This window comes from Trachurus trachurus (genome assembly GCF_905171665.1).
Source record: "Trachurus trachurus genome assembly, chromosome: 24".
Classification (NCBI taxonomy): Eukaryota; Metazoa; Chordata; class Actinopteri; order Carangiformes; family Carangidae; genus Trachurus; species Trachurus trachurus.
Genome location: NC_139910.1, coordinates 28659368 through 28684840, shown reverse-complemented (window position 1 = coordinate 28684840; position 25473 = coordinate 28659368). Strand labels below are relative to the sequence as shown.

Here is a 25473-nt window from a genome sequence, read left to right as displayed (position 1 = left end):
TCATGCGCGCTTGCCACTTGGCCAAAGGGACATCCCCTTGGCCAAGTAGCCAGGGCGCACGATCAATTGGGCGCATAGTGACAGGAACCTCAACTGTCACATATGGATGAACAATATTTAGCAATGAATAGTTTTCTTTAAAGCAGAAAACAGCAAGCTGATTGGCTGAAAGCATCGACTTACTCTGCATTTACAGCTTTACAGAATGAAGCACTTGGACATATCTAACCACTAGGTGGCACTGACAAACAGGTGCAACATGTTTTTTTCCTTTTTTTCTTAGGAAGTTATGTCAAGACCAAAAACAGTGAACAACTGATAGAATTTTTAATAACATCTCAGTTCAAGTACAGCAAATTTATAAATCTAATATTCATACATCCAGACACAGTGAAACATTGACAGATTTAATGCAGTCAGTTTAGCTGTTCACTGAATTAAAGGGGTATCCTGGAGGCAGATGAACTTTAGGATACACAGGATCAAAAACTAAACAAAATCAAATTAAAAATCACCAAAATGAAGGCACAGCCAAAGCAGAGGAGCCATCTTGACTTCAGTGCTTATGGGATTGTGTTTTGTTATTTTTTGGAATGCATAACAGGAAGAATTCTTGAGAGTGGGAGAAGAAATATAATAAATATTGATTAATACACAATATTTATTATTGCTGGAAATTACTAAGTGTTGCGTTTCTGTTTCATAAACTGTATCACCGCGCTCAGGACTGATCCACTGTAAAAAAGGCCACATATTCAGAGAGAGAGAGCATGTATTAAAGCTACAGCTGACATTTGTGTTATCACAATAAATATAAGTCATGAAGCTGCTTTAGACCAGATCTTTGTGCTTTATTTATGTGTGCTAGTGTTGATTCATGTCACGCTGCTACACCCAGAGGTGACGGAGGTCACGTTTAACAGCAATAATGCTAATATGTCGGCACTTAAATTTCACTCCCTCACAGTGTAAAGAGGGTTTATCTGTGTGTCTCTAACGTCACAGGCTCACACTTCAAGTAATTTCAGGTATGGAGGAGAATTCCACACAATGCTATCAGAAAAAAAAGTACACATCGTCACGTGGAATTAAAAGTACGGTACTTCACAAAACTCTTGGAACCAGTGAATGTTTTGAAATATTGGTGAATCCTCACAGACAGAATTTGGGATGCAACACGAACAACCAGCTGTGACTGAGACTTGCTGTCTGTAAGGCAAAGGACGCTAGTGTGCTAACAAAATGCTAATGTTTGGTTGCTGCAGCTGTTTCCAGCTGTTGTCAGTGGACTGTTGCATCTCTGATTCTGCCCGACGTTCACCAACATCAAACATTTCATGGTTCTTGCATATAGAATTCCACATTTCATTTCATCCAATGAAATGTGTGCAGGCTTTATGTGAAATTACAAAAATGTACAAATGAGATATAAGATACATCTTTCGTATTAAAAAAAAAAAAAAAAACAGAACATGAAAGAAAAGTCATATTCTATATGCTTTGGATAAACAGGTATTTCTGGGTGTGAGGATGATGGTACACACAGATCAGTGCTAAACATTAAAAATGGGGATGTGGTGTCTCCAGTCCACATGTCACATCACAGTGACACAAACTGAGCCAGTGTTGGTCTCTGCTGCTGATTGTCTGGTGTCTGCTACTCCAGCTACTCTCAGAGATTAAAGAGAGGAAACTGTTTTGCATCTGAGACATGTGTCCTCCCTAAACTGTAGAAAAGTCTCATACGGACTGGTTGAACAAACACAAACCACATCACATCACAAAACATGGTAATGGAGTCTGTTATGGAGACACAGGAACATCGTACACACAACAGCCTCCTCGTAACACGACCACCATGGATGAAGCGGTGAAGGGTCAAGAATTCTGTGATTCCAAAAATGGTGACAATCATGATGACAAAAGCACATTATCAAACACAACTCAAGTCACATGGCACTGACTTCAATTACAAAAAATTAAATAAATGACGCGCACTTCAAGATGTTCGACATACAAAATTACCAGAGGACTGACTCGTCGCCACTGTCAAACATATCAAGGCAATGGCTGATGGGAGCTAGAGTTATGGCTTCTATGTGGGATAGTGAGCACTGCAGTGCTTTACTCAGGGCAGTCTATCAGAGGGAGCAGCAGCCAGCCCACATGTGAAGATGTGGGGAGATCTGCACTGACCAAACAGAGGTAACTGAGCTGTGATGTGCTGGACTTTTTACTCTGGAACCAGCTCAACAAAGGAACATCTGGTCAGTGAGGAGCTTGAGGATTTCATGAGGTTTTGAGTCCATGTTGGTTTGTTTCAAGGCTGGTCTCGGGCACTATTTCTTTTTCTCCATTACTTTCACATCACTGAGTGTCATTCTAGTTATCACAATTCTAAACTGCACTTTAAAAACACAAAGTGACTAAGTTAATTTCTTGATTCATCAAGTGAGCATTACATTTAGCACAACAACAATTTTTTTTAAATTTCCTTTTTAAATCTGCCTTAAAACAATGTTGAGATGCCTGCATGTACATTTTAACATCTGTTGTCAGTGTAATTATTCTTCTTGGCTGTGAAGAGATCGCTTCCTGACATGACCCCAATCTAAGTGATGAGGTGGGAATTCAAACATTTGGCTCATGCGGCCTCGGCTGCCTGAATTTGATTAATTGAGTGTCTGTGTATTCCTCCACTCAGCAAGAAAACAGTCTGGGGTGATGCAGAGAGATTTTGGTACAACTGGTACAGGAAATGGAAACATCAGACATCTGAGGCCTCAGATTCACCTCACCTCTACAAATAAAGTTCATTTTACACAGACGGACGCCATGGATTCTGGGCATTGGGAACCATTACAGTAACCAGTAGCTCAATGCACATGCAGACATATCAGCTCTTAAAGGAGCTCCTTTCTAAGTGTGGCTACAGCTCCATGTTGAATAGTAGTGTTTAGTACTCGCACCAAGCTCTTCTACTGCACTCGTCTAAACGTTGTGCTTAACCAGAGACAAACATGAGGAATAGTGAACAGACCTTTAACTCAATACTCACCACACATGTTTAAAGAGCTAATGGTTGTTGGAAAAAGTGGGAGTCAAAACTCCCTGACAAAGGTGTGTCGCCGAAACACGCAGGAGTCTTTTAAAGGTTAACTTGACTGTTCACAGAGAGTGCCTTGGATATTCTGTTTTTTCTACTAGCATTTGCCCCATCCAAAGAGTCCAGGAAGCGCTCCTACACAATAGTTTAGCTAATGGTTGTTTGAATCATTTGTTGACACAACTGCTCTCAAGTCTGGAACATCTAATTTCTGACTTTTGAATGTTTTCTTGGCAGCTCCTCCAGAGAATTACTTTGGTTTCTTTGTTCTATATTCTCCTCTACATTTACTGTTCACCCTTTTTATTTGAGTGTCAAAATATAAAATATATCCTGGGCTCAAAAGCTCCAACAGTGGAATAAAAAGTGGTTATGTTTGATTAAAAAACACAATGCAATATGTTGCATTTTAGATGCAAAAATTACAATTCTTTTCAGTGAAATCAGATTTTCTGCTCAGGATAAATGAAATGGATGAGTGTGATCATATGGGGAGTAGAGTGATTCTGCTGCTCCCATGGAATGCCATCTCTGCCCCGGTCTCAGTGCTTCTGTGGGCTCTTTGTAACTGTGGACATCTATAGTAGCAGCTAGAAGGCGACTAACCAAGGCCATGTAAAAGACACTACACTATCACATCAGCACAGACATGTCATGCCTTCAACTGAAGTTCAGTCTCTCTAGACATTATTTTCTTTTTATATTATATTCTCTGATACATTATCTGGGATTTCATGATTCCATCTTCTCTACAAAAATAACACATTTTTACATCTTGTAAATACCTGAAACAGAATGACTGGATCCAGTCAGAGTGGAGCAGCTCTCTGTGCGTCAGAGCAACATCACACTGCACACCAACATCTGCATTCTGCACACACCTGGACAGACTCAAAGAGACAAAGAGTCTTTCTGCTTTGTTGTGCTTCTGCACCGCTCCAGCCTGGACAACCTTGACTTCCAGTTATTGTTGTTTTTTGTCTTTTGGAGAAGGAAGTTGAAGTGGGATGGATAAACACCCTGTCCCCACACAGTTACTCAAGTGCATGGGCCGTTTCTATGACAACATTCACCTGATTCTGTCAGTGTAAAACACCCACAGACCTCAGTGCCTACCATCTGTCTTTTGTTGCACCTCTCACACACTGGACAGTACAACAACTTGACATTCATGTGTATGTGCGTGCCTTGTGTGTGTTATGGGGAAAAAAGTGATCACAAGGCCGTCTCCTGAACTGTGTGAGCCGCCAGCTTGCAGGAAGGCAGAGCGATCCTCGTCCCCAGGTCGTCCTCCTCTGTTTGCGCACGGTCGCCCTCTGTCTCCTTGTCCTCTGTGTCGTCTTTGCACTGAGCTGCTCCGTTGCTGTCTTTCTTGGCCATCTGATAAGGCTGCGTGCCGATTTCTTTAGGCTGGTCGACAAGGATAAAAAAAAAAAACCCAAACACTATTGAATCCTCAGGTTACACAGAACAAAGCAGAGACATGATACAGGGCAGAGTGAATATGAAGCTACCTTCTGAGCCAGAGGAGTGACGCAACACAGCTTCTCTCTGTAGCGCTCCGGCAGGAAGAAGAGCAGAGTGCCCAGCACTGGAAACACTGTCCCAGGAGTCAGCTCCTTCTCCTTCATCGGTCCTGACAAGTGGACAGACACAGGGACAAGGCAGCGTTTCACCTTTGGTCACAAAATCCATCATCATCATCATCAGAATGACAGCAACTACAGCCTGTGCTAGCACTGACTACTCACCTCCATGTGACCAAAGCAAAATGACTTGAGTTACTGGCTCATAGGTGTATTCACATACTCTGATCAGTACGCTTTGATAGTAGAAATACATAAATGAGTTCCTCCTACCTTTTAGGTTGATTGGATTCATTTCTAGAGCCACTCTGTCTGTAAACTCAGTTGAAAAAGGCCATCCCACTCATCTTATTCATCTCAAAGCTGCTCACCCAGTACACATGCTGGAAAGTGATACATGTGCTCTAGTGTCTCTTTTCACACCCAGTCTGGCCCACTGCCCTCTTGCACCACTACCATGAAAATAATATTCTGACTCTAATTACACTGGACTTGATGTCATAAATCAAAGATTGGAGAGTTATATTAGTGTGGGCATCACATGATCTGTGGTCTCTACACTGCAACTGGGAATTTCTTCTGTTTCATAGTCTAAAGAAAATGTGAATGGTTGCTGTGGCACTAGGGTCAGTGATACGGTGTGTGTTGGTGTGTGTACCTGTTAGAAAGCTGACTATCAGTCCCACCACCACCACCACGGTGGAGTTGTGAGCACTGTACCACATGTAGGACAGAGAATACAGCGCCTCCACACCTGTTGGCCTGAGGAAACAAAACCAACAAAAAGCATTTCAAAATGTGAATCCCTCATTTTTCAGATCAATGTTTGACTTTTGGTGTGAGGAATTCTTAAACAAAGCAGAGCCAACACATGTAGTTCTTGACATTTATTGGTTACCTTGTTGGCTTGGCAGTGGTGACGCTGGCCAGTGTGGTCATGACAGTGGTGGTCATGTTGTCGAACAGAGGCAGAGCAGTGGTGTTGAGTGGAGGGACTGGGGTGCCAGGAGATATACGCATCACAAAGCTGCCGATGCCGATCCAGAAGGCCATGGCAAGGCCCGCCGCTAAGCCAACCACTGCACCCTGAGGTGGGGGCAGGAGGTGGGCAAAGAGATGATTTCATAGCCATTCTTCCCTCCTGCATTATTGCAACTTATTTGTGATCACAATAACAGGTGAATAAAACAACAGGACTCACTATTGAGTTTGCCCAGGGGAAGAACATCCCCAGACAGAAGAGGCCCAGCAGGGGCCCACCCACCATCCCAAAGATACTGAAGGCTGCCTGAGGGCACAGATGATACAGCACGCCAGTCAAGGACTATTGTCCAGCTGCATAATAACACAAACTACACTCGTGTATATGAGCAGAGTTTCTGCACCACTTTCTTTTCAATTTTTCCATCTAAAACACTATCAATTTAGATATTTTAAAATGCAGGGATAGTTCAACATTTTGGCAAATTGGCCAATTGCCATAATCCCTATAGTCATAGCAGTGAGCTGCTCAGAGCTACACTACGGAGGCTCATGGGATTTCTTGGTTTCCCTCATCAAACTCATAAAATACACAATCCAACAACTCCACAGCGCTCTGGTGGACAAGTTGTGACCTGCACATTCACCCCGCTATGAGATAATAACACAACGTTACCACACAGAGTTGTTTTAGAGGGAAATTAATGCAAAACCGCTGATGCGCGTTGCCTTCAGGGACAGTTTTTCATCAAGCAGTCTCTGTATTTCCCTCTAAAACAACTCCATCTGGTAACGTTGTGTTATTATCTCATAGCGTGGTGAATGTGCAGGTCACAACTTGTCCACCAGAGCGTTGTGGAGTTGTTGGATTGTGTATTTTATGAGTTTGATGAGGGAAACCAAGAAATCCCATGAGCCTCCGTAGTGTAGCTCTGAGCAGCTCGCCGCTCGGCTTGCACCGACAATTAATGGTAACAAACCTACTCCTAAAACTATAGGGATTATGGCAATGGGCCAATTTGCCAAAATGTTGAACTATCCCTTTAAGTGAGAAATCCCAGCCAGTGAAATGAGTGGAGTGTGTGAGCACATTACCTGCAGCACAGATCCCATGATGGAGGCGAGGTAGGCCATAGCCAGACACACCAGACCGTAGGCCAAAGCTGTGGAGCAGAGAACACCAGAAAGACTGAGATGGCTCAAGATGTTTCACACCATTGGGGTTGTGTTTTAGTGTGAACCTAGTGTGGCCTCATATTACACTTAAAATCAGTTGAAAACACATCACTTAAAAAAGAAGCCACACTGATTTTATTATGGTATTTAAATGGGTGTCAGGCCCTTGTCACTCTAACATTACTACACACCTGCAGAGACAAAAAGCACGTACATGTGTTTGGAGATCTACACATGAATTTCAACAACAACAAATCTTACCGAGTCCCTTGGACAGCATTGTGGCTCTAGACTCGGTCATGTTTGGAAAAAAAGGTTTAATCAGGTCCTCCATAGTTACTGTTGCTAGGGAGTTGAAGGCTGAAGAGATGGTGCTGGCAGGACAAAAACAGGAGTACATTGAGAGACTGGTGTTTTTTTGGACACATCATATACATACAGTAGCTGCATGACACAGGCCTTTAGGACGGAGTATGAACACGATCCTGTTGGTGGCACATAGTAGGATTTCTCCTTAAATTGTAATAAGGGGGGAGACAGATACAGAAATAATATTTTAATTAATAGTTGACATTTGTTTTGTGTCCATGTCCTAGACAGGATGATATAAACGCATGTAAAAGTCACATGAGTAAAATTTAGTGTAAGACCATCAAATGAATGATGCACTGATATAAGAAGAAGAGAGGGGTAGCAGCAGCTCTTTGATGTTTTATACTCAAACTAAAATAATCTAGTGTCTGGCAGTTACCTGTCTTATCTCTAGAGGTTAATATTTACAGATTGACTGGCTTGAAGCCCAGTCTTATAAAAATGAATCTAAGGCAGCAACAACACACTGCTGTGAGAACTGGGTACAAGTTCAACAAGTGCAGTTACACCTGAGAGCAGTGACTGCTTTGTTGTGACATTACAGTTTCTGAACACAAGGCTGTGTGTTTCACTGTGGACTGAGGCTTTGATACTTTCACACTATTAATACAGGAGCTAGAGCTGTGGATGATCCTTTCCATCCATGTCTGCTGTTGGCTCATTTACCTGAGAGCGCCACTGAAGAGACAGGCTACAAACAGGCCTGGAAGCCCTGGCAGGTCCTTGAACACATCCATCACAAAGTACAGCACCATCTACGCAGAGAAACTCAACATTAGGATGGAAAAAACAATGCACAGCCGTGTGATCGACTGGCCACCTGTTCTAGGTGCACTCTGCCTTCCAAATATTCTATATTATATTTAGCTTTACTTACATTAACTATAAAGCAAGTAAAGTTAAATATAATATAGATAATTTTGGAACCATGAAAGCAAATGAGTCTTCACCTGGTCATTGGTTTTGACGTAGCCCTTGTCCAGAGGACTGTCCTCTCCATACCGGGCAAACATGACCAGACCCATGAGACAACCTAAACACAGGACGATCTGCTGGCATGGGAAAACCACATAGCAGGACCTGGAAGGACATGAGAAGTAAGACACATGACCGTCCTGGGCCACAAAATCACTGCAAACAATAGACATAAGATGACAGACATTAAAGGGGCACACGTGTACTTGAATTTAGGATGGGTGAATAGTATATGATCATAAATGCCTCATAGTGTCTGCATTAGTGTTGTCACGGTACCAACATGTTTTTCCGATGCTTTTCCAAATAAAAAGAGAACACAAAAAATGTCATTATTGATTTTATTTTAATAGAAAATCTTAGAACGATTATATATGCATCAGTAAATAATCAGTAAACAATCACTGCTGTTGCAGGATTAAAATTGAAATTTCCATCGATATTAATCTGAACTCTTCCTAAATTAAAAGATTAGTGGTCTGTTTAAAAATGAATATCAACTTGATTTATACATTTTTATCAGTAGTTTATAGAATGAAACACAAACATTCATTTTACTCGAACACACACCTATTGTTTCATTTTACTCAAACACACACCTATTGTTTCCCATACGTAGACCAATGTGTGGTGCAGCGCCACAGAATCAAGACCAAGCCACAAATTGACTCTGCCCCCCCCCCCCCCCATCACCGCAATATCGTTCCGTTAATTCATCTCCGCGTAGCGCTCTTTCTCTCTCACACACACACAGATGCATGCCAGTGGTGCGCGGTAAAAAGGAAACTTATCAACCAGCAGTGTTTGCATTAATTAACGAGTCTGTGGCGGCCCGTGTTGTAACGGTAATAAAAATAAGCACCTTGCTTCGTTTGTGGCTCACTCACTCACTCGCCTCCGCTCAAATTACAATGCGGCCACGTCACCGCTGCCGGCGGCGCAAAATTTATACTCATCCAAGCGCAGTATAGTACCTTTTTAAATGCCTCAGTACCCCGGTACCAAATTAGTAGCGGTATACTGAACAACCCTAGTCTGCATCATGTTACTGTTATGATGAAAAGGATAACAAACTGGTTATACTCACATGACGGCTTCTTTCTCTGTGCGTGAGCTGAGGTATCTCTGGACCTGGGCCTGGTTGACCCCGTACAGAGCCAGCATCAGGAAGACTCCGCCCACACCCAGGGTCCAGAAGGTGTGGCGCTCCAGAGGGTCTGGGTTCAGGCTGCGCACACACACATTATTGCATGAACAAAATGAACGTTTGAGGAACTCACAAGTGCGATTCCTGAAGCAAAATGCCCTATCACATGAAGCACAACAGAATCAGACTTATTTCCCATAATGCAAAGACGGTGAATACTCACTCTAGTCCAGCTATGCGGCTGCCATTGATTGCTTTCCTCCAGACCTCTCCCATGCCCCCTGCCTGACTGGCCCCCACCACAATGACAGCCAGCTGCCCTGCAAACATCACCACTGTCTGGAACACGTCCGTCCACATGACGGCCTTCAGGCCTCCCTGCATGACAGGAGCACACAGGCAATATTACAACTAAATGTACTAAATGTATGTGCATGTGTGTCAGAACAGAATATGGTGACTAATGTCTATATTTGTAGAATAACCATCGATGATCGAGGAGACAGATGAATAAAATCAAAGCTGAGGAAAGTTTTCCAATCAAGTATGGGTAGATGGAAAAAAAAAAAAAAAAATCACTGCTGTCATCCACTTAAAAATGTATAAAATATCCCTTTCTTACATTATTGTTTAATTTCAATTGCTGCCAAAACATGTATTCAATACAAATTGTCTGTAAACAGTTATTGTTGTGAACGGTAGTTTAATAAATATGGTGACTCACCAGAGCAGTGTATAGTGTGCACACCAACCCCATGGCCAGCACTGCCCCCCATAGGTCAAAGCCTGTCACTGCAGGTGAACAGAGCAATGATCCACAGGTTATTCAACTGTCCAGGTAAACACGGTATGATGTTTACAGCCTGATCTCTAGTTGGCTGTTTTCAAAGCTGCATTGAAAACAAGAATTGCTCATCTTACCGGCATTAAGTGCCAAGGCTGGAGCGTACAGCACCACCCCCATGTAAATGACCTGCAGGGAGGAGGGAGGAGGGAAAAGAAATCCACAACAGGATGAGTCACCAACACAGAGCTGAGTCAGAGGTCGTGCTTTGGAGCTAAGGGCTCAGGTGCCAGATTATACCCTGTTTTACTGGGTGAGATTCTGTGATCTCTGAAGGGTCAGCATTTAGATTAGACAACTGTTTAACTTTGCATCATCTACCAGAGCCTCTCAACAGCCCACATCAATCTGCTCAGTCTTTCTTTGTCAGATGAGATAATTCATGGCTTTACTTTCTAGTAGGGAAGGCATCTTGTCCTAATTAGCATCAATACACAAATAAAAATATGAAGTAGGGCAAAATACCATCTGAAAGATGAATGTCACCGTCCCACATATGCGAACCGTCTTGTTGAAGCGCAGCTCCAGATACTGTTGAGAGGAAAGAATGTAAAAACAAAAAAACAAAAGAACAAAAAACAAACATAAAGAACAAATAAAATCAAAAGGCTGATTATATATCATCTCAGAGGTGGTATGGTTGGTGCTGAGGACGTTTTCTACCAGGATCAGAACTGTGTGTTCAGGTTCTGATCAGCTGAGCCAGATTGTTAAATTAGAGATAATTCTTTGTTCACAGGACATTACAGCAAAACTGATCTTGGCAAATGACTTGTAAATGTCCTTGAGGTTCATGAGAGTAGTCAATCTAGGAGATAAAAACCCTTTCAAGATAATCTCGAGACAGGAACGTGCATCTGTGTCGGACGTTAATATGTCGAGGGTAGCGCAGATAAGAGACAGATAAGAAAAGTGAACTCTGAGATCATACGTGAGGAAGACGACAACGGGCAAGAGAAAGTGCTGAGAAAGTGTGAAATAGAAAAACGGGCAGACAGAGGAAAGAGGACATCACTGTTACGAAATGTTTAAAAACACACACATTAACAGGTCAAATCCACCACAGTGGGACAGTCATGTCTACTTGTATGTACCTCATATGCGCTGGACAGGCGCAGTCTGTAGAAGACTGGTATGAAAATATGAGCTGGGATGAGCAGGCCCAGGAAGTAGGAGCAGCCCAGGAACCAGTACTGAGTCCCAAAGGTGTAGATCTCTGACGGAGCCCCCAGGATGGCCACCGCCGACTGGAAAGTGGCCAGCAGGGACAGAGAGACAGGCAGGCAGCTCATGGAGCGGTCGGCCATCAGGAACTCCTGTAGCGGACAAAATGTTCATCTCAGACCTCGTTACCAACACAAAGAGTAGAAAACAGTTGGAGACTGACCCTGTACTCTTGTAGGTAAAGGTCAGTGTTGTCAGGAAATAGTGCCTGACCTGTGTTGTGCGCTGGCGCCCGCCGGAGAAGGCATGGAAGAGCCCGATGCCAGCTGAGGCCACCAGCAGCAGGGCGAAGATGACGTAGTCCACGGTGGTGAAGTGCATCTGGACCACCCCCCCCATGATGAGGCTGGATGTGGGCCGTCAGAGCAGAGAAAGCTCCTCGCCAGCAGGGAAACCTGCTGAGAGCTGCAGGATGGAAGACAAGGGGGAGAGCTCTGGTTAACTCTCTCACTACCGTCTCAGTCATACTCACTAAGGACATGAATCTGTCCTTACACTGCTTTCTAGTTTGCATACACCCCTTTCCCACTGGCCAAAAAACCTGTTTAAACCCGCTAACAATCGGCTTTTGGTGGCAGTGGGAAAGGCGCACCGACCCGTGTCGACCCGCGTCAAACGACTCGGCAAGCGTCGCGGGTTCAAATCGTCTTTAATCGGCTCGGCTCCGATTGCAGTGGGAACGCCAGACCCGGGTCAACCCGCTAGTTTACGTGATGACGTTGAGCGTTACGTGACGCCACATCATCGCGCCGGTCGTGTCTCATACTCTATGGTCTCATCATGTACCAAAACAAAGCTCTGCACCCTTTACAGTCTATGCTCTGCTCTCATTCCAGACTGGGATCAAAAGATCATAGAACACTGACCAAAAACGATTGAAAAAAAAAGAAAAGAAGCGACAGTCTGTTTAACTGACGTGTTGCGCCGCGGACGTCCGTCATACTAAAGGCGCTACTTTTTTTCAGTAATGAGTAATCCAAAAAGTGACTGTTTCCCCCGTTACCTTTACTGTCAATAAAATGCACCATTACTTGCTGTTATATACGGTACACATTTTTTTCAGTCCATCAACTAGTTGGAAAAAAGCTGTTTACCCTAAACAGGAGATTAGGGTTAGGGGGTTAGGAGGGCGAGTCCTAGTAATTTGACATATCGTCGTTACTTCAGGGCATGTTCTTGGGACCTTGCACATATATGTATCTATATAACTGAGATAGACCTTACTTGAGTCTGAAAAGTAGATTAACCAAGTGGAGACACTATGAGAAACAACACTAGTATGTGTCACAGAGGGTTTTCACGAAAGACTTAAAGACTGTGAGGAAATGGTAACTTAGATACTCTGAACTAAAAGTTAAAAGATAGTTAAAAAAAAACCATGTGATGTCGATGCTGCTTCAACAAAACAGATTTCTGCTATACAATTTTAAAACACATTTATAGTTTTCACATTCACTGCACACATCTGCTGATAGAAGTGTAAGGTGTGAAGCGTAGATAAGAATTAACTGTAAATGTTTTAAAATTTAGCTCCTTTGAAATCAAAAGCACATTATTTGACATCGAATGCTTCTGTTCTGAAAGTCATCTGCATACATAACAAAAACACACACGCTTTCCCATTCTGATCGACCTTTGAAATATATTAACTGTAAATTCTTGCAGTGTGAAAGAAAATTGCAAACTGTAAAGCACAACAATGTCAAGAAAAGCCAGAAACACTGAACAATAGCGATGAACTTACTGCAGGTACTGGGAGCAGGCTGCTGCTGCTGCTGGTGAACACGGTGGGACTGGAGGAGAAGTCAGTCAAAAGCTCCAGTCATGATCACTGTGGAGACGGAGGAAGAGGCTCAGCAAAACAAGAAGAGTGACCTGACAAAATATTGTTACAAATGATTCAATACCTGAACAATAACTACAAAATCAGCACGTCCATATCTTTTGGGTAAACAGCATTCTAACCAAACAGAACCCAATCCTGTGTTATGTTTTCACAAGACACAGCACTATTCTTAACTTCAGGGACCTCTTTTGTTGTCGACATACAAGACGGTTTCGTTTCCCTTCATGCTGTGCTCATCTGACAATCCATACTGTAATATTTCGTATATATACTCCCAGACCAGACAACCAGTCTGGCCATACATTCAGATTACAATCTCCAGCACAGTAAAGACAAGCAATAAATAAGCTGCTTCTTTTTTATGATTTCTAGTTAGGCATTTTTGTTTTGCACAAGGTCGCTTGGTGAGGTGTCAAGGCGACCTGTGGAAATCACGAGTGATTACAGCTCTACTCGCACGCACATGGACAACTGTGGAGCTGCTCCCCAGAAAGGCCCTCCACCGGCCATGTTCACATGCTGGCAGCTGTAAATGGCAGCGAAGGGCAACTGGTTCAAATAACAGAAAGCATAAAGATCTGGGCCAGGAGGGCTGCCGTGGAGTGCAGCTCTCTAGCAGCTCCATGCAGCGCTTGCCTGGTGCCATTTTGGGCAACTTTAAAGGGATAGTTCACCCAAAATTCAAATTTCACTCATTATCTACTCACCCTCATGTCGACTAAGAGCTGGGAGAATTTTCAGAGTCCTCCGTTCCTTCTCTGAGTTACGGGGGGGTCCATGCAGCAGTATTTGTCCATATATACCAAAAAACATCCAAATACCTCCATACAGCTCGTCTGTAATGTCCCTCTGGTATTGAAGCCCCGACATGAGAAATTGTTCCGCCGGTCAGACACAGGAGGAGCAGTGAACTGAGACACTGGGAGCTTCCGCTACAAACAAGCTTAAAATATAGACTTGTTTAATTTTTTTCTGAACAATTTCTCATGTCGGGGCTTCAATACAAGAGGGACATTACAGACAAGCAGTATGGAGGTATTTGGATGTTTTTTGGTGTGTCTTTTTGGACGAAGAAAGTTGGTATCCATTGACAACCATTATATGGACAAATACTGCTGCGCGGACCCCCCCGTAACTCAGAGAAGGAACAGAGGACTCTGAAAATTCTCACAGCTCTTAATTGACATGAGGGTGAGTAGATAATGAGTGAAATTTGAATTTTGGGTGAACTATCCCTTTAACTGTAGTAACCAAAATCAGATGTGTGGGACTCAAACTGTATATTGGTGGGAGTTTGTGAGATAGATTGTGTTTCATGTGTGATCTGATCATGGAGCAGAAGCAGCGTTCTCTGCTGACCACTTGTGTCTCTGCAATACTCTGGGCTGGTTTGATCAAACACAGGAGCCCATTAAAGCCCATTATGGCTGATCTCTAATCCACCTGAATGTGACTGGTTGGGAGCAGGAGCAACTGGTTCACACCAAATGCAGCCACTTAAAGGATTGTCAAGTAGTTATGATGTAAAGTCACTTTCAAAGGCAAGTGTATTTAATATAAAAATCCAATACTATCAATATTTTTTGGAATGTAAATAAACCTTTGCTGTATCATTTACTAATTCAGCCTCTCAGGAGCATAGTGGTCTGCTGTTTCTCAGAGGCCTTTGCTCCTGTTGTTACTTACAGGATTTGTTACACTGTTGGGCTGAGATAATAAAACCCCTGCTGTCAAGTCGTCTCTCTAAACTGGGCAGCATCAGTGTGGAAAAAAGAAAAAAGCATAAAACCTGCCAAGTTACAAAAGGGCCCTTAGATTTAAATCCCTCAAAGTAGTCAAAGGGCTTCACAGAGGGTGGCCTGTGGAAACTGTACTCCAGTAAAGCTACTTAAAATACCAGACTGACATGTGCTTGTGAAATTAAGGTGTAGGTCACATCCAATAGACAGCAACAGTCTGAGGACAGAAGAAATTTAACAGGTTTAACTATTCCTTTGCAAACTAAAAACAAAGTGATGCAACTTTTAATTTAACATGTAGTATGGGAAAAGTCAACCAACCCTAGATAGACATTTAGGAATGACTATTAAAAAAAAAAGTAACAGCACATCCGTCTGTCTCGGGTGACTCTGCAATTTTTGTTCAATGGAAAACAGGCAATTGGCTGGTGATTGGCCTTTGACACAGTCTGACCTCAGAGTGATCAGATCAATGAACTACTCAACACTGACTGCTGTATGACCATGTGTTCAATCATGGTTGTGTGTGTTGGCGCTAATAAACTCATTTCTTAATGAGTCCAGTTTCTCTCTATCCAATGCAACTAGGTGCGGGCCACTGAGCAGTCGCTCAACAACAACCCCACAGCTACAGTTAATAGCATCCTGCACAAGACAACACTTAGGAATGTACAGCACAAAGGAACATGGCTCCCAGCTCGCGATGTGCTTCTGCACCAGTTGGCCCGGGCCTGTCTCACTAGATCGCACACAATTGGCAACAACTGATCAGAAATGTGCAGTTACTGCAGTAGAGATTTTCTGATCTCCTGTCATAATAACAACTTACTCTACCTGAACTTGTGTGTTGGACATTTCTGAACTGCGCCACCAACCCAGGATGTGATATGACAGCACTGTTGGATGGCAGGGCTCCGCACAAACACTTTGTAATAAACCGCACTGATAAATACACAGCCACAGCTAAATAAAAGCCGCCACACCTTCATATGATGATTTTTTTTCTTCTTTAGATGTTGTAAAGCAGGGTTTCCACTACCAGTTACCATTACTTTGCACTAGGGATGTCACGATTATTATTATTATTAATTTCACAACACTATGAATGTGTCAAATCAAATATAGTCAAAATATAATTACATTACTAATCTCTTAATATAGGACCACTTATTAATCCACTGGGGGAAGTGTTTGAAATATTTAAGTCATTAATTGTCATCTATATCAAATGTTTAAGTTTATTACATTTAATACAAATGACACGCTAACATTTAAATTCCTACTAATTCAGTGTTACTTTAGGTAACTGGACCAGTATCTGTGCATCTTCCTTTATTTTGGTGCACATCTGCCGATATGGTTCCAACATAATCTTTTTCAGAAAGTGACGGTATTTAGGAACCTTTACGATCAATTAATTGTGGCGTTTAATACCACGTTTAATTGTGACATCCCTTCTTTGCACCCCTTTCCACTACACAGTTACAACTCTACTCGACTCGGTTTAGGTCCTTTTCCATTCCAGCTGAGTCCTTCACAGTTCCTCTCCTCAGCGGGGTCGGGGTCGTCATATCACAGAGGCTACGGCAACGTCGTCTCGCTCTCTTTTTTCTCTCCTCTCATCAGCTCCAAACTCACTTGTCTGCACCCAGGGTCCAAAACTAACTTTTTCACTTACCAGCCAGGCAGATATTTTACCAGCCAACCAAGTAAAAATTGCGTTTAAGTGCTGTATATTGCTATCAGTATTATTTAACGTGTCATTTGGGTCTTATATGCGATTCTCAATCAATATTTTAGTAGTATGCACTAATTAGGGGTGTGCAAAGCATCCGGTATTTGTATTTGTTGAGGGGGGGAAAGTATTTCTATTTGTATTTGTGTTCGAGTAAAATTCAAAATACGTGTAAAAATCCAGTTTTTTTGAGACACTTCTAATTCTAATAAATGCTCTCTCTCTCTTACAGTTGTTTAGGATTGTGTGTGGTGTTTTTAATCATATTTTTTAAAAAGAATAATAATTAGTTTAAAAAATATTTTGATCAGTAATTTCTTTTTTTCCAATTACTAGACATTAAGGCGACCCCATCTGAATTCCAGGCGACCCCACATGGGGTCCTGATCCCAAGGTTGAAAAACACTGCTCTACTGTCTTTCCTGTCTGTTTTTTTCGAATCCGGATAAATACTTTATCGGATTGGCCTCGCGTCCACACGAATCCGGCGTTTTCAGGGGGTGAAAACGGTATTTTTTGAAAACGGGTCCCAGAGTGGGAAAATTTGAAAACGCCGCCCCAGCGTTTTCGTCTGGACGGCCAATACGGCTTTTTTCTGAAACGATGATGTCATGCCCCCCGCCGCTCTACCTGTAACCTGAGACACACACACACACATACACACACACACACACACACACACACACACACACACACACACCGCTGCAGCAGCTGCACACTGACAGTCTCGGCCGACTACCGCCGGGTCGCTCAGACGCTGCGGCTGAATCGCGCCTGTTTAATCATCACTGATTATCACGACTCCCTGTCAACATTTAATCCCATGTTTGAGTTTGAATCATGGATGTATTTTGAATACAGCGGGGAACTTCTTCTATTGAATTACAGCGGGGACTTTCCATCTTCTTCAGCTGTCTTAAGTGTTTATGTGTGGCAAGCAGCGCTGCAGCGCCACACACACTCCACACACGCCTGCAGTATGTAGGTACTACAGCGTTTTGGGTCGTTTTCAGGTGATCCATGTGGACGCAGATATTTCTGAAAACGATGCCGTGTTTACGGAGATTTTTTTCAAAACGATTAAGAAAAAGATCGGATTCGGTGAAGCCGCGTATTCGTCTGGACGGGGTCTGAGTGTGTGTGTGTGTGTGTGTGTGGGGGGGGTAATGTAGTGTTGATTCTCTCTCTCACACACACGCGCGCACACAAACAAACAGGCGCGCGCGCACACACATGTTGTCAGCGGTGAGGTCCGACCAGCGATTGACATGTGTCCAACCAACCCAATCAGACGCGCGGGTTCGGAGTCTGGACCGAGACTAAAGTTGGACCACGCTGGTCCGTGCTTCAGCACCCGTGTGTCGGGCCGCGTCTGGTTTTAATTAACATGGGGATAAACAGTCAGCGTCGCGGTCACCGGAGCTGATCACTGCCCAAAGCAATGAGAGCATTTTTTACCGGGCGCGCTAAACTACACAAACGGGTACGACAGTAACAACAGTTATCCACCTCGACGCTGTGAATGACGGCCTGACGCGCATACCTGACCAAAGATCGTCTCTGCTGGAAAGACACATTACTCTGTCAGGAAACAACATACCAGCATCGTTCTCCACCAGTAACGAAAAAATGAAATTTTCGTCTGTAAAAAAATAACTCGCCAGAGTGGCGAGTGGTCTTAAAAATTTACCAGCCAGAGACAAAATCTACCCGTAATTGGCGAGTGGCGAGTGTTAGTTTTGGACCCTGTCTGCACCTCATTAACGAACCAGAGTGTGGTTTTCCACACAGCATCATTTAATTCAGGTGAAAAAATAACAACAGTCTCAGTACTCACTACTTAAAAAAATCCTAGTGGAAACACTGAAATGGTAGGAAAAAATAATTCCTACATAATGATTCCAAACGTTACTGCCCTATTGCAAATGTGGACTTTTTATTGGTGGGACATTCCAGTGTATCATGTTGCCCAATTGTTGCAAAATTGCTAACAGCTAACATCACACTATTTATATCTGTAAAACAGTAGTTGACAGTGGCTGTACAGTACAGCACAGCTTCTTGTGCAGGCTTGGAAAAGGAAGACATGTTTCTGCTGTTGTTTTGTTTTATTTAATGAATTACGGCTGCTTGATCTGTAGGAAAATAGTCAAAAGTCTTTTATGAGACCTCGAGTAGATTGAATGTTTAAACCGACCAACATCAAAAACACAAAAGATATTCAACATGAAATTAAATGACAAACCAAAAGCAGCCAAGTGTCTTGCTTTAAAGAAGCTAGATGTGGCTCATTATTGTACCCAAGCTATCAATCAACTGGCACAACTGCAGTCGGTTTTCTGTCACTGGATTTATTGATTAAGCTGCAGTTCATTTTACCACCAAACCCCACACAGAGGACAACAATAGAAACACACACACAGTGAAGACCCACATTTGCCATTGAGTTCTATCACACCCACTCTCTTACATGTAATCAATGCTTAAGCAGCAGCCTACTGCTTGTGTTTAATATTTGGCTCGGCTCTCTGTATGAGTAATAGGTGGTGGCTGTGTCAAAAGCATCGCAAAACGCCACACAAGGAGGTCACTGAGGCTATGGTTGCCTGGCAACACAGGAACAGTGACTGTACATCAAGCAGTCTGAGCCGGTGGCATCGGTGTGTTTATCCCCAAACCCCCATCTCGTGTGTAAATGGTGGTGAATAGAGAAAAACAGCTGTTTGAAGGTGAGAGGAGCGGCAGCCTGGGAAGGTTTACAGCTGCACACCACTGCTGAATGTGACCGGTGCCATACAAAGCACGAAAAGGTGGCTCAAAGTAAACCACATCTGTTCATTCTCACATAACCAGCCACATTGTACCCACAGTGTGTGAGCTATCAAGCAGGATTAACAGGTATTAAACTGGTTAACCAGAGAAATATGATTTTTTTTTAAGTTGTAAAATAAGAGCTACTGAGGAAAAGGTTAGGAATAACAAAGCTTAGAGCTAAATGCTAAAGCTAACAATGACAATGCTAAAATTGTGTTTCTCTTGTTCACCATCTTACTTTATCTTATTGGCATGATATTTAATCATAAACCAAAGTACAGACCAAATGGTACAAGAGATTCTTCAAACTGTAACAATGGGGTATGAAACTACTGCAGGGCCTGTGGTTTGATCGCAGCTCCTTGGGGAAAATGACTGAACCCCAAATTGCCACCCACCATGTCATCTGTGTGTGAATGTCTCTATGGTACAAAAGTGCTAGAAATATAGGGGGAAAGTGTTTAATGGATGTGTGTGGGGGGATGTGGCTTTCACTGTAAAAAGCTTAGGGACTAGAAAAGCACTGCATAAATAAGCACATTTACCATTTACGTGGATGTTGGTGTTACATTACATAACATATTTCACTTAAAACCACAGAAGTGAAATTGATGTTGGCACTCAAGGGCAAATATCAACAAAGTCATTTTGAGACACTGTCTGGGAAACATGAATCTCTATTAATTTGCTGTGCCAATCCATCTGATGGATGCTGAGATATTTGAGTCTGGCCCAAAGTGGTTGACAGACCGACAGCACTGTCACAGAAACAGATTGGCTAAAAAGATGTTCTTCATGTAAACACAGTAGGCTGTTTCTCCTTGTTCAGTAATTTATTTCCCCCCACACAGCTGAGGAGACAGTCCTCGATGGTTTTATAGAAAAGCTCAGGGAAGTGATTGTGCTGCTCTTAAACAGAGGCGGGCCTGTATACCAGACATTCATCTTCATCTCTCAAGTCTTTTCTCCAATGAAACAATAACAGGCATGGACCAACTCAGGCCCATATGTGGCCCCTTGGGCTTTTTGATCCGGCCGGTCAAACATATTGGTACAAAATTGTCCAATTAGATCACAAACTTTGATGCACTGGCAAAAGAAGGGTTACCAACCACACGACTTCACACAAACACTCTCCATCAACCTGATAGGCTACTGGCCCGGCCTGTCAACTCATTGTGGTCCCTGAGCCAAGTTGGCCCGCCCCTGTTCTCTCCAGCCTCAAGAGACAGTGGTAAAGTAATTGGCTGTAATGTGAAAAAAACTTGGAATAATGACACAAGGTACAAAGGTAAAATGTTAACTTCATCACAGGTGTTTTAAAGGATTCAGGACTTAAAGGGATAGTTCAACATTTTGGCAAATTGGCCCATTGCCATAATCGCTATAGTCATAGCAGTAGGTTCGTTACCTTTAATTGTCAGTGTAAGCTATTTTTAGAACGGCGGAACAGAGCCGTGAGCTGGTCAGTGCTACGCTACGGAGGCTAAAGGAATTTCTTGGTTTCCCTCATCAAACTCATCAAATACACAATCCAACAACTCCAAAACGCTCTGGTGGACAAGTTGTGACCTGCACATTCACCACGCTATGAGATAATAACACAACGTTACGAAACGGAGCCGTTTTCGAGGTAAATACAGAGCCTGCTTGCTGAAAAACTGTCCCTGAACGCAACGTCTCGTAACGTCCTATCTCATAGCGTGGTGAATGTGCAGCTCACAACTTGTCCACCAGAGCGTTTTGGTGAGTTTGATGAGGGAAACCAAGAAATTCCTTTAGCCTCCGTAGCGTAGCTCTGAGCAGCCTGCTGCTCCGCTCCGCCGTTCTAAAAATAGCTTACACCGACAATTAAAGGTAACAAACCTACTGCTATGACTATAGCGAGTATGGCAATGGGCCAATTTGCCAAAATGTTGAACTATCCCTTTAAGGCACGGACGGTCCAATGGTGTGTGATCCCTTACTCACTTCCACTGAGGCCTTGAGACAAATACAAACGTGATTTTATTTTAGTGTGATCTCCATGTGCACCAGATCAGATCAGTGAGACAGAGTCCACCTCTGGTCAATAGTCCGCTAATATAACATTGCTGCACTGGGCTTGGAAGAGGAGAAGGCATTAACTGTAGCGTGTCCATGTTTGATTTGAGTGAGGAAAGATCACAGAGCACAGACTGAATAGGGCTGCATGTACATGATTCAGGTTTGATTCAGTTTCTATTAAAGGGATAGTTCAACATTTTGGCAAATTGGCCCATTGCCATAATGGCTATAGTCATAGCAGTAGGTTTGTTACCTTTAATTGTCGGTGTAAGCTATTTTTAGAACGGAGGAGCGGAGCGGCAGGCTGCTCAGAGCTACACTATGGAGGCTAAAGGAATTTCTTGGTTTTCCTCATCAAACTCATCAAATACACAACCCAACAACTCCAAAAGGCTGTCGTGGACAAGTTGTGAGCTGCACAATCACCACGCTATGAGATAATAATGGAACGTTACGAGACGGAGTTGTTTTAGAGGTAAATACATGCAAAACCGCTGATGCGTGTTGCGTTCAGGGACAGTTTTTCAGCAAGCAGACTCTGTATTTACCCTGTATTTACCTCGAAAACGGCTCCGTTTCGTAACGTTCCATTATTATCTCACAGTGTGGTGAATGTGCAGGTCACAACTTGTCCACAAAAGCGTTTTGGAATTTTGGGATTTTGTATTTGATGAGTTTGATGAGGGAAACCAAGAAATTCCTTTAGCCTCCATAGCGTAGCTCTGAGCAGCCTGCCGCTCCGCTCCTCCGTTCTAAAAATAGCTTACACCGACAAATAAAGTTAACGAACCTACTGCTATGACTATAGCGATTATAGCAATGGGCCAATTTGCCAAAATGTTGAACTATCCCTTTAAGTGTCACTCATAGACTGTATAAAAAAAGTGTCACTGGCCTCTATTTCACAACCTTATCACAAACTACTGGCGTGATTAGAGGAGACTAGATTCTTTATATCTGTCACTGCACGCATCAGTGGGAATTTGATTTACTAATGGAGTGAATTCAGTAAAAACTGTGCATTTCTTATAAAGCTGACATTGAACAGATCTTCATAATTCAATAAGCAGATTCTGAACTGAATTCAGATTTAATAAAACACCACCATAGTAATATGTCAAGGAACATTTTCACAAATATTTTGTAAACCAAAATATTCCAACCAAGATAACCACATGGCACGTGTCAAGGTGGTATGGGTTGATAATTTCAGCAATCATTAAACTTTGGGCTGAACCATGGCCTCATCTGTCAAACAACTACCAGCATGACAGACTGATCAGTGAGGTATTTTAACTCCAAGCATCTCAATTTGTTTTCACAAAACATAAACGCCAACTGAGAAGTTAAATATTACACCATTATATTGGATTAATGAGCTGTAATAAGCTCTACAAGACAGTGCTGTGTTTAGCAATGCATAGGTGTTTTCACTGAAGACTGACAGAGTCTGAGACAGAGTCAGTTGTTTTGTGACGATTGTTAGAATGACAACAGATAATGCCAAAGGAGAATGAGGTCTGTCTTGAGGATTGTGTGTAATCATTAGCCTGCAAAAGATGTGATAGTTCCTCACATCAGATAACTGAGGTCGGCCTGGTCCTCTCCAGCTGATCTGAAAGGAACATACACACACAACTCTGAGGAGATGGAGCTCTGTGGCTACTGGCCTCTAAACATTTTCTCAGTGCATCCTGACCATAATTACTCACATGGCCTGAGGGAATCCCTCATTATTAGTACATGACCATATTTTGACTCATAACTGTGAAAGGAGTCGATCATGTCAATAATGTCTACAAGATTCACTGAAAATATCTATGTTGTCAGTCTAGATATGTTCTTCAGTGAACTACTGAGCCAAGCACCTTAGGTTGGAACCCTGATAAAGATATAGATCACTGCTATACAACATGTCCAGCAATAAAACCTGACTCCTCCTGATAATATTTCCACAGTCTTGTGACATCTTACCTCCACACATGCTGTTGGACTAAACAACCTGTGTTTATGGTCATGCAGCTGCCTCAATAACTGATCATTGGTGCCTATATTAGCCATAGAAGAATTTCCTCAAGAAAATAGTTCATGTTTGCACCCATTTTTCTGTAAATGAATTAGCCCATACTGATTCAAGGGTCCTCAAGGGGTCTGTTAACAGATTCTTTACAAAGGTAAACATTTACTTTATACCGGAAAGGGTTAAGGATGTTGACTCATAGTGAACTCAAACTTACCGGTAACTGCTTAGTGTATCTAGACAAATAAGCACGTTTAATTTATGTAGGTGAGGAGATAAAGTGTGTGCCTGAACACATTCATTTTCTGACCGGCGACATGAACAGTGCTGCACGGTTGGCTAATTAGTCCCACACGCTCCGACCAGTCATTCATTTGAAGGGCTCACGGTCGGAGCTAGCCAAACCGGCTTACGTTACGTTTACACCGTTTAAACCAACTATTGTCAATGATACAACAAGGTTACACGCCCTGTCACTGTAAATACGCAGTAACTACAGAGGAGACCAGCTTCTAAACCTTATTGATATTTCAGCATGCAGCCCACATGTCACTGTCTGTTGCCCAATCAGTCCAACTTTCACCGCTACCGCGTGCACCAGCGTTCAACTGATAACCGACAACCCGCGTGCCCATGGCGTAACCCAAAAAAACAAAAAACAAACATTATTACTCGTCACAGTGAGAATATCGTCTGAATTAACGACAGCTATAGTGTCTTACCTCAGACCGCCCGTCGTTGTCCAAATACGTTACTACTGCCACGGTCCATCATTTGCATTTTGCTCGTGGGGTCAGGCAGCGCTGACGTATGGACCGCCCCATTCTCCTTGACGAGTGCTGCCTTCAGGTGCTCCTCGTAGAATAGATGCTCGTACTCACCACTGCAAAAACGAATACTGTCACGTGTTCATTTGTAAATGACATTATATTGAAATCGTTTTGGTTAAAACCAGTCCCTTACTGTGTATAGTAAATGGTGATTTTCTTAGTAAAGCTGACTTTTGCTTAAACCCTGTCAATGTGTGAGACAAACAGAAGGATTCCCACTGAACAGTCAAGTACCCTATAGGTTTTTCAGTCATTGCCATGGCAGTTTACATTATCTTTTGTTCCTCGTGTTATTCAGTATAACATTAAATAACACTACATTAAATTGTCAGTTTTAGCTTTAATTTAAGTGGATGTATGTCTGCGTGGAAAGAAATAGGCTGAATGCACACTACAGCTCACACAGTGTTCAAATAGCAGGGGCTCTGTATGCTTTACTGTTCTTCAGCGTCATTAGCTTGTGCACAACACAAAACCTCACACAGAACTCACAAGTTGCTATTTAAATTGAGATGGAGCTGTCTGTCAATATGAGGAGTAAAGAGGTCACCATCCAGATGACAGAATAAAAAACAAACAAGTTGGTAGCCAAAATCAACAGTTAGCTGAGTACTTGTAAAAAAATAAATAAAAATAAATGTTAAATAGAAAACCAGAAATTGCAAATAACCTGACAGACCGAGTAGTCTTGTGGGCGACTGGAAAATCATTTGCACGAAATACAAAAATCTCTGTAGGACTGCATAGCCGGTTAAAAAGAAAAAGAAAAAGGAGCAGCTCCTGATCCAAACACACCACCTCAATCTGTCAAACATGGTGGTGGTTCTTTCATGGCTGCCAGTGGGACTGACACACTGGTATTTATTGACGATTTCACTGCTGACAGAATCAATCCATCAGGATCAATACAGAGGTCTACAGGAGAGTACAGTGAGGTCATAGGGAGACTTAATGATTGGCTAAGCTAAATTAATTCCAATTAAATACAGGGAGTTATATAATTATGATTACTTTACATCTCACATAATTATG

General features: G+C 42.6%; 1 protein-coding gene across 1 annotated transcript; it reads right to left on the bottom strand.

The window, feature by feature from the left end:
• Positions 1 to 358: 358 nt before the first annotated feature.
• On the bottom strand, positions 359 to 24479 carry slc5a6a (solute carrier family 5 member 6a). The gene is made up of 18 exons (XM_084001244.1): positions 24334 to 24479; positions 13156 to 13242; positions 11625 to 11816; positions 11282 to 11503; positions 10653 to 10718; positions 10265 to 10316; positions 10068 to 10135; positions 9567 to 9721; positions 9284 to 9424; positions 8172 to 8301; positions 7888 to 7976; positions 7111 to 7223; positions 6769 to 6836; positions 5894 to 5980; positions 5591 to 5778; positions 5351 to 5454; positions 4621 to 4742; positions 359 to 4516 (listed from the first exon to the last, which is right to left on the bottom strand). Exons 3-18 carry the CDS (start codon positions 11748 to 11750, stop codon positions 4322 to 4324), a joined length of 1926 nt encoding a protein of 641 aa, XP_083857370.1. The 5' UTR covers positions 11751 to 11816; positions 13156 to 13242; positions 24334 to 24479; the 3' UTR covers positions 359 to 4321.
• Positions 24480 to 25473: the final 994 nt, after the last annotated feature.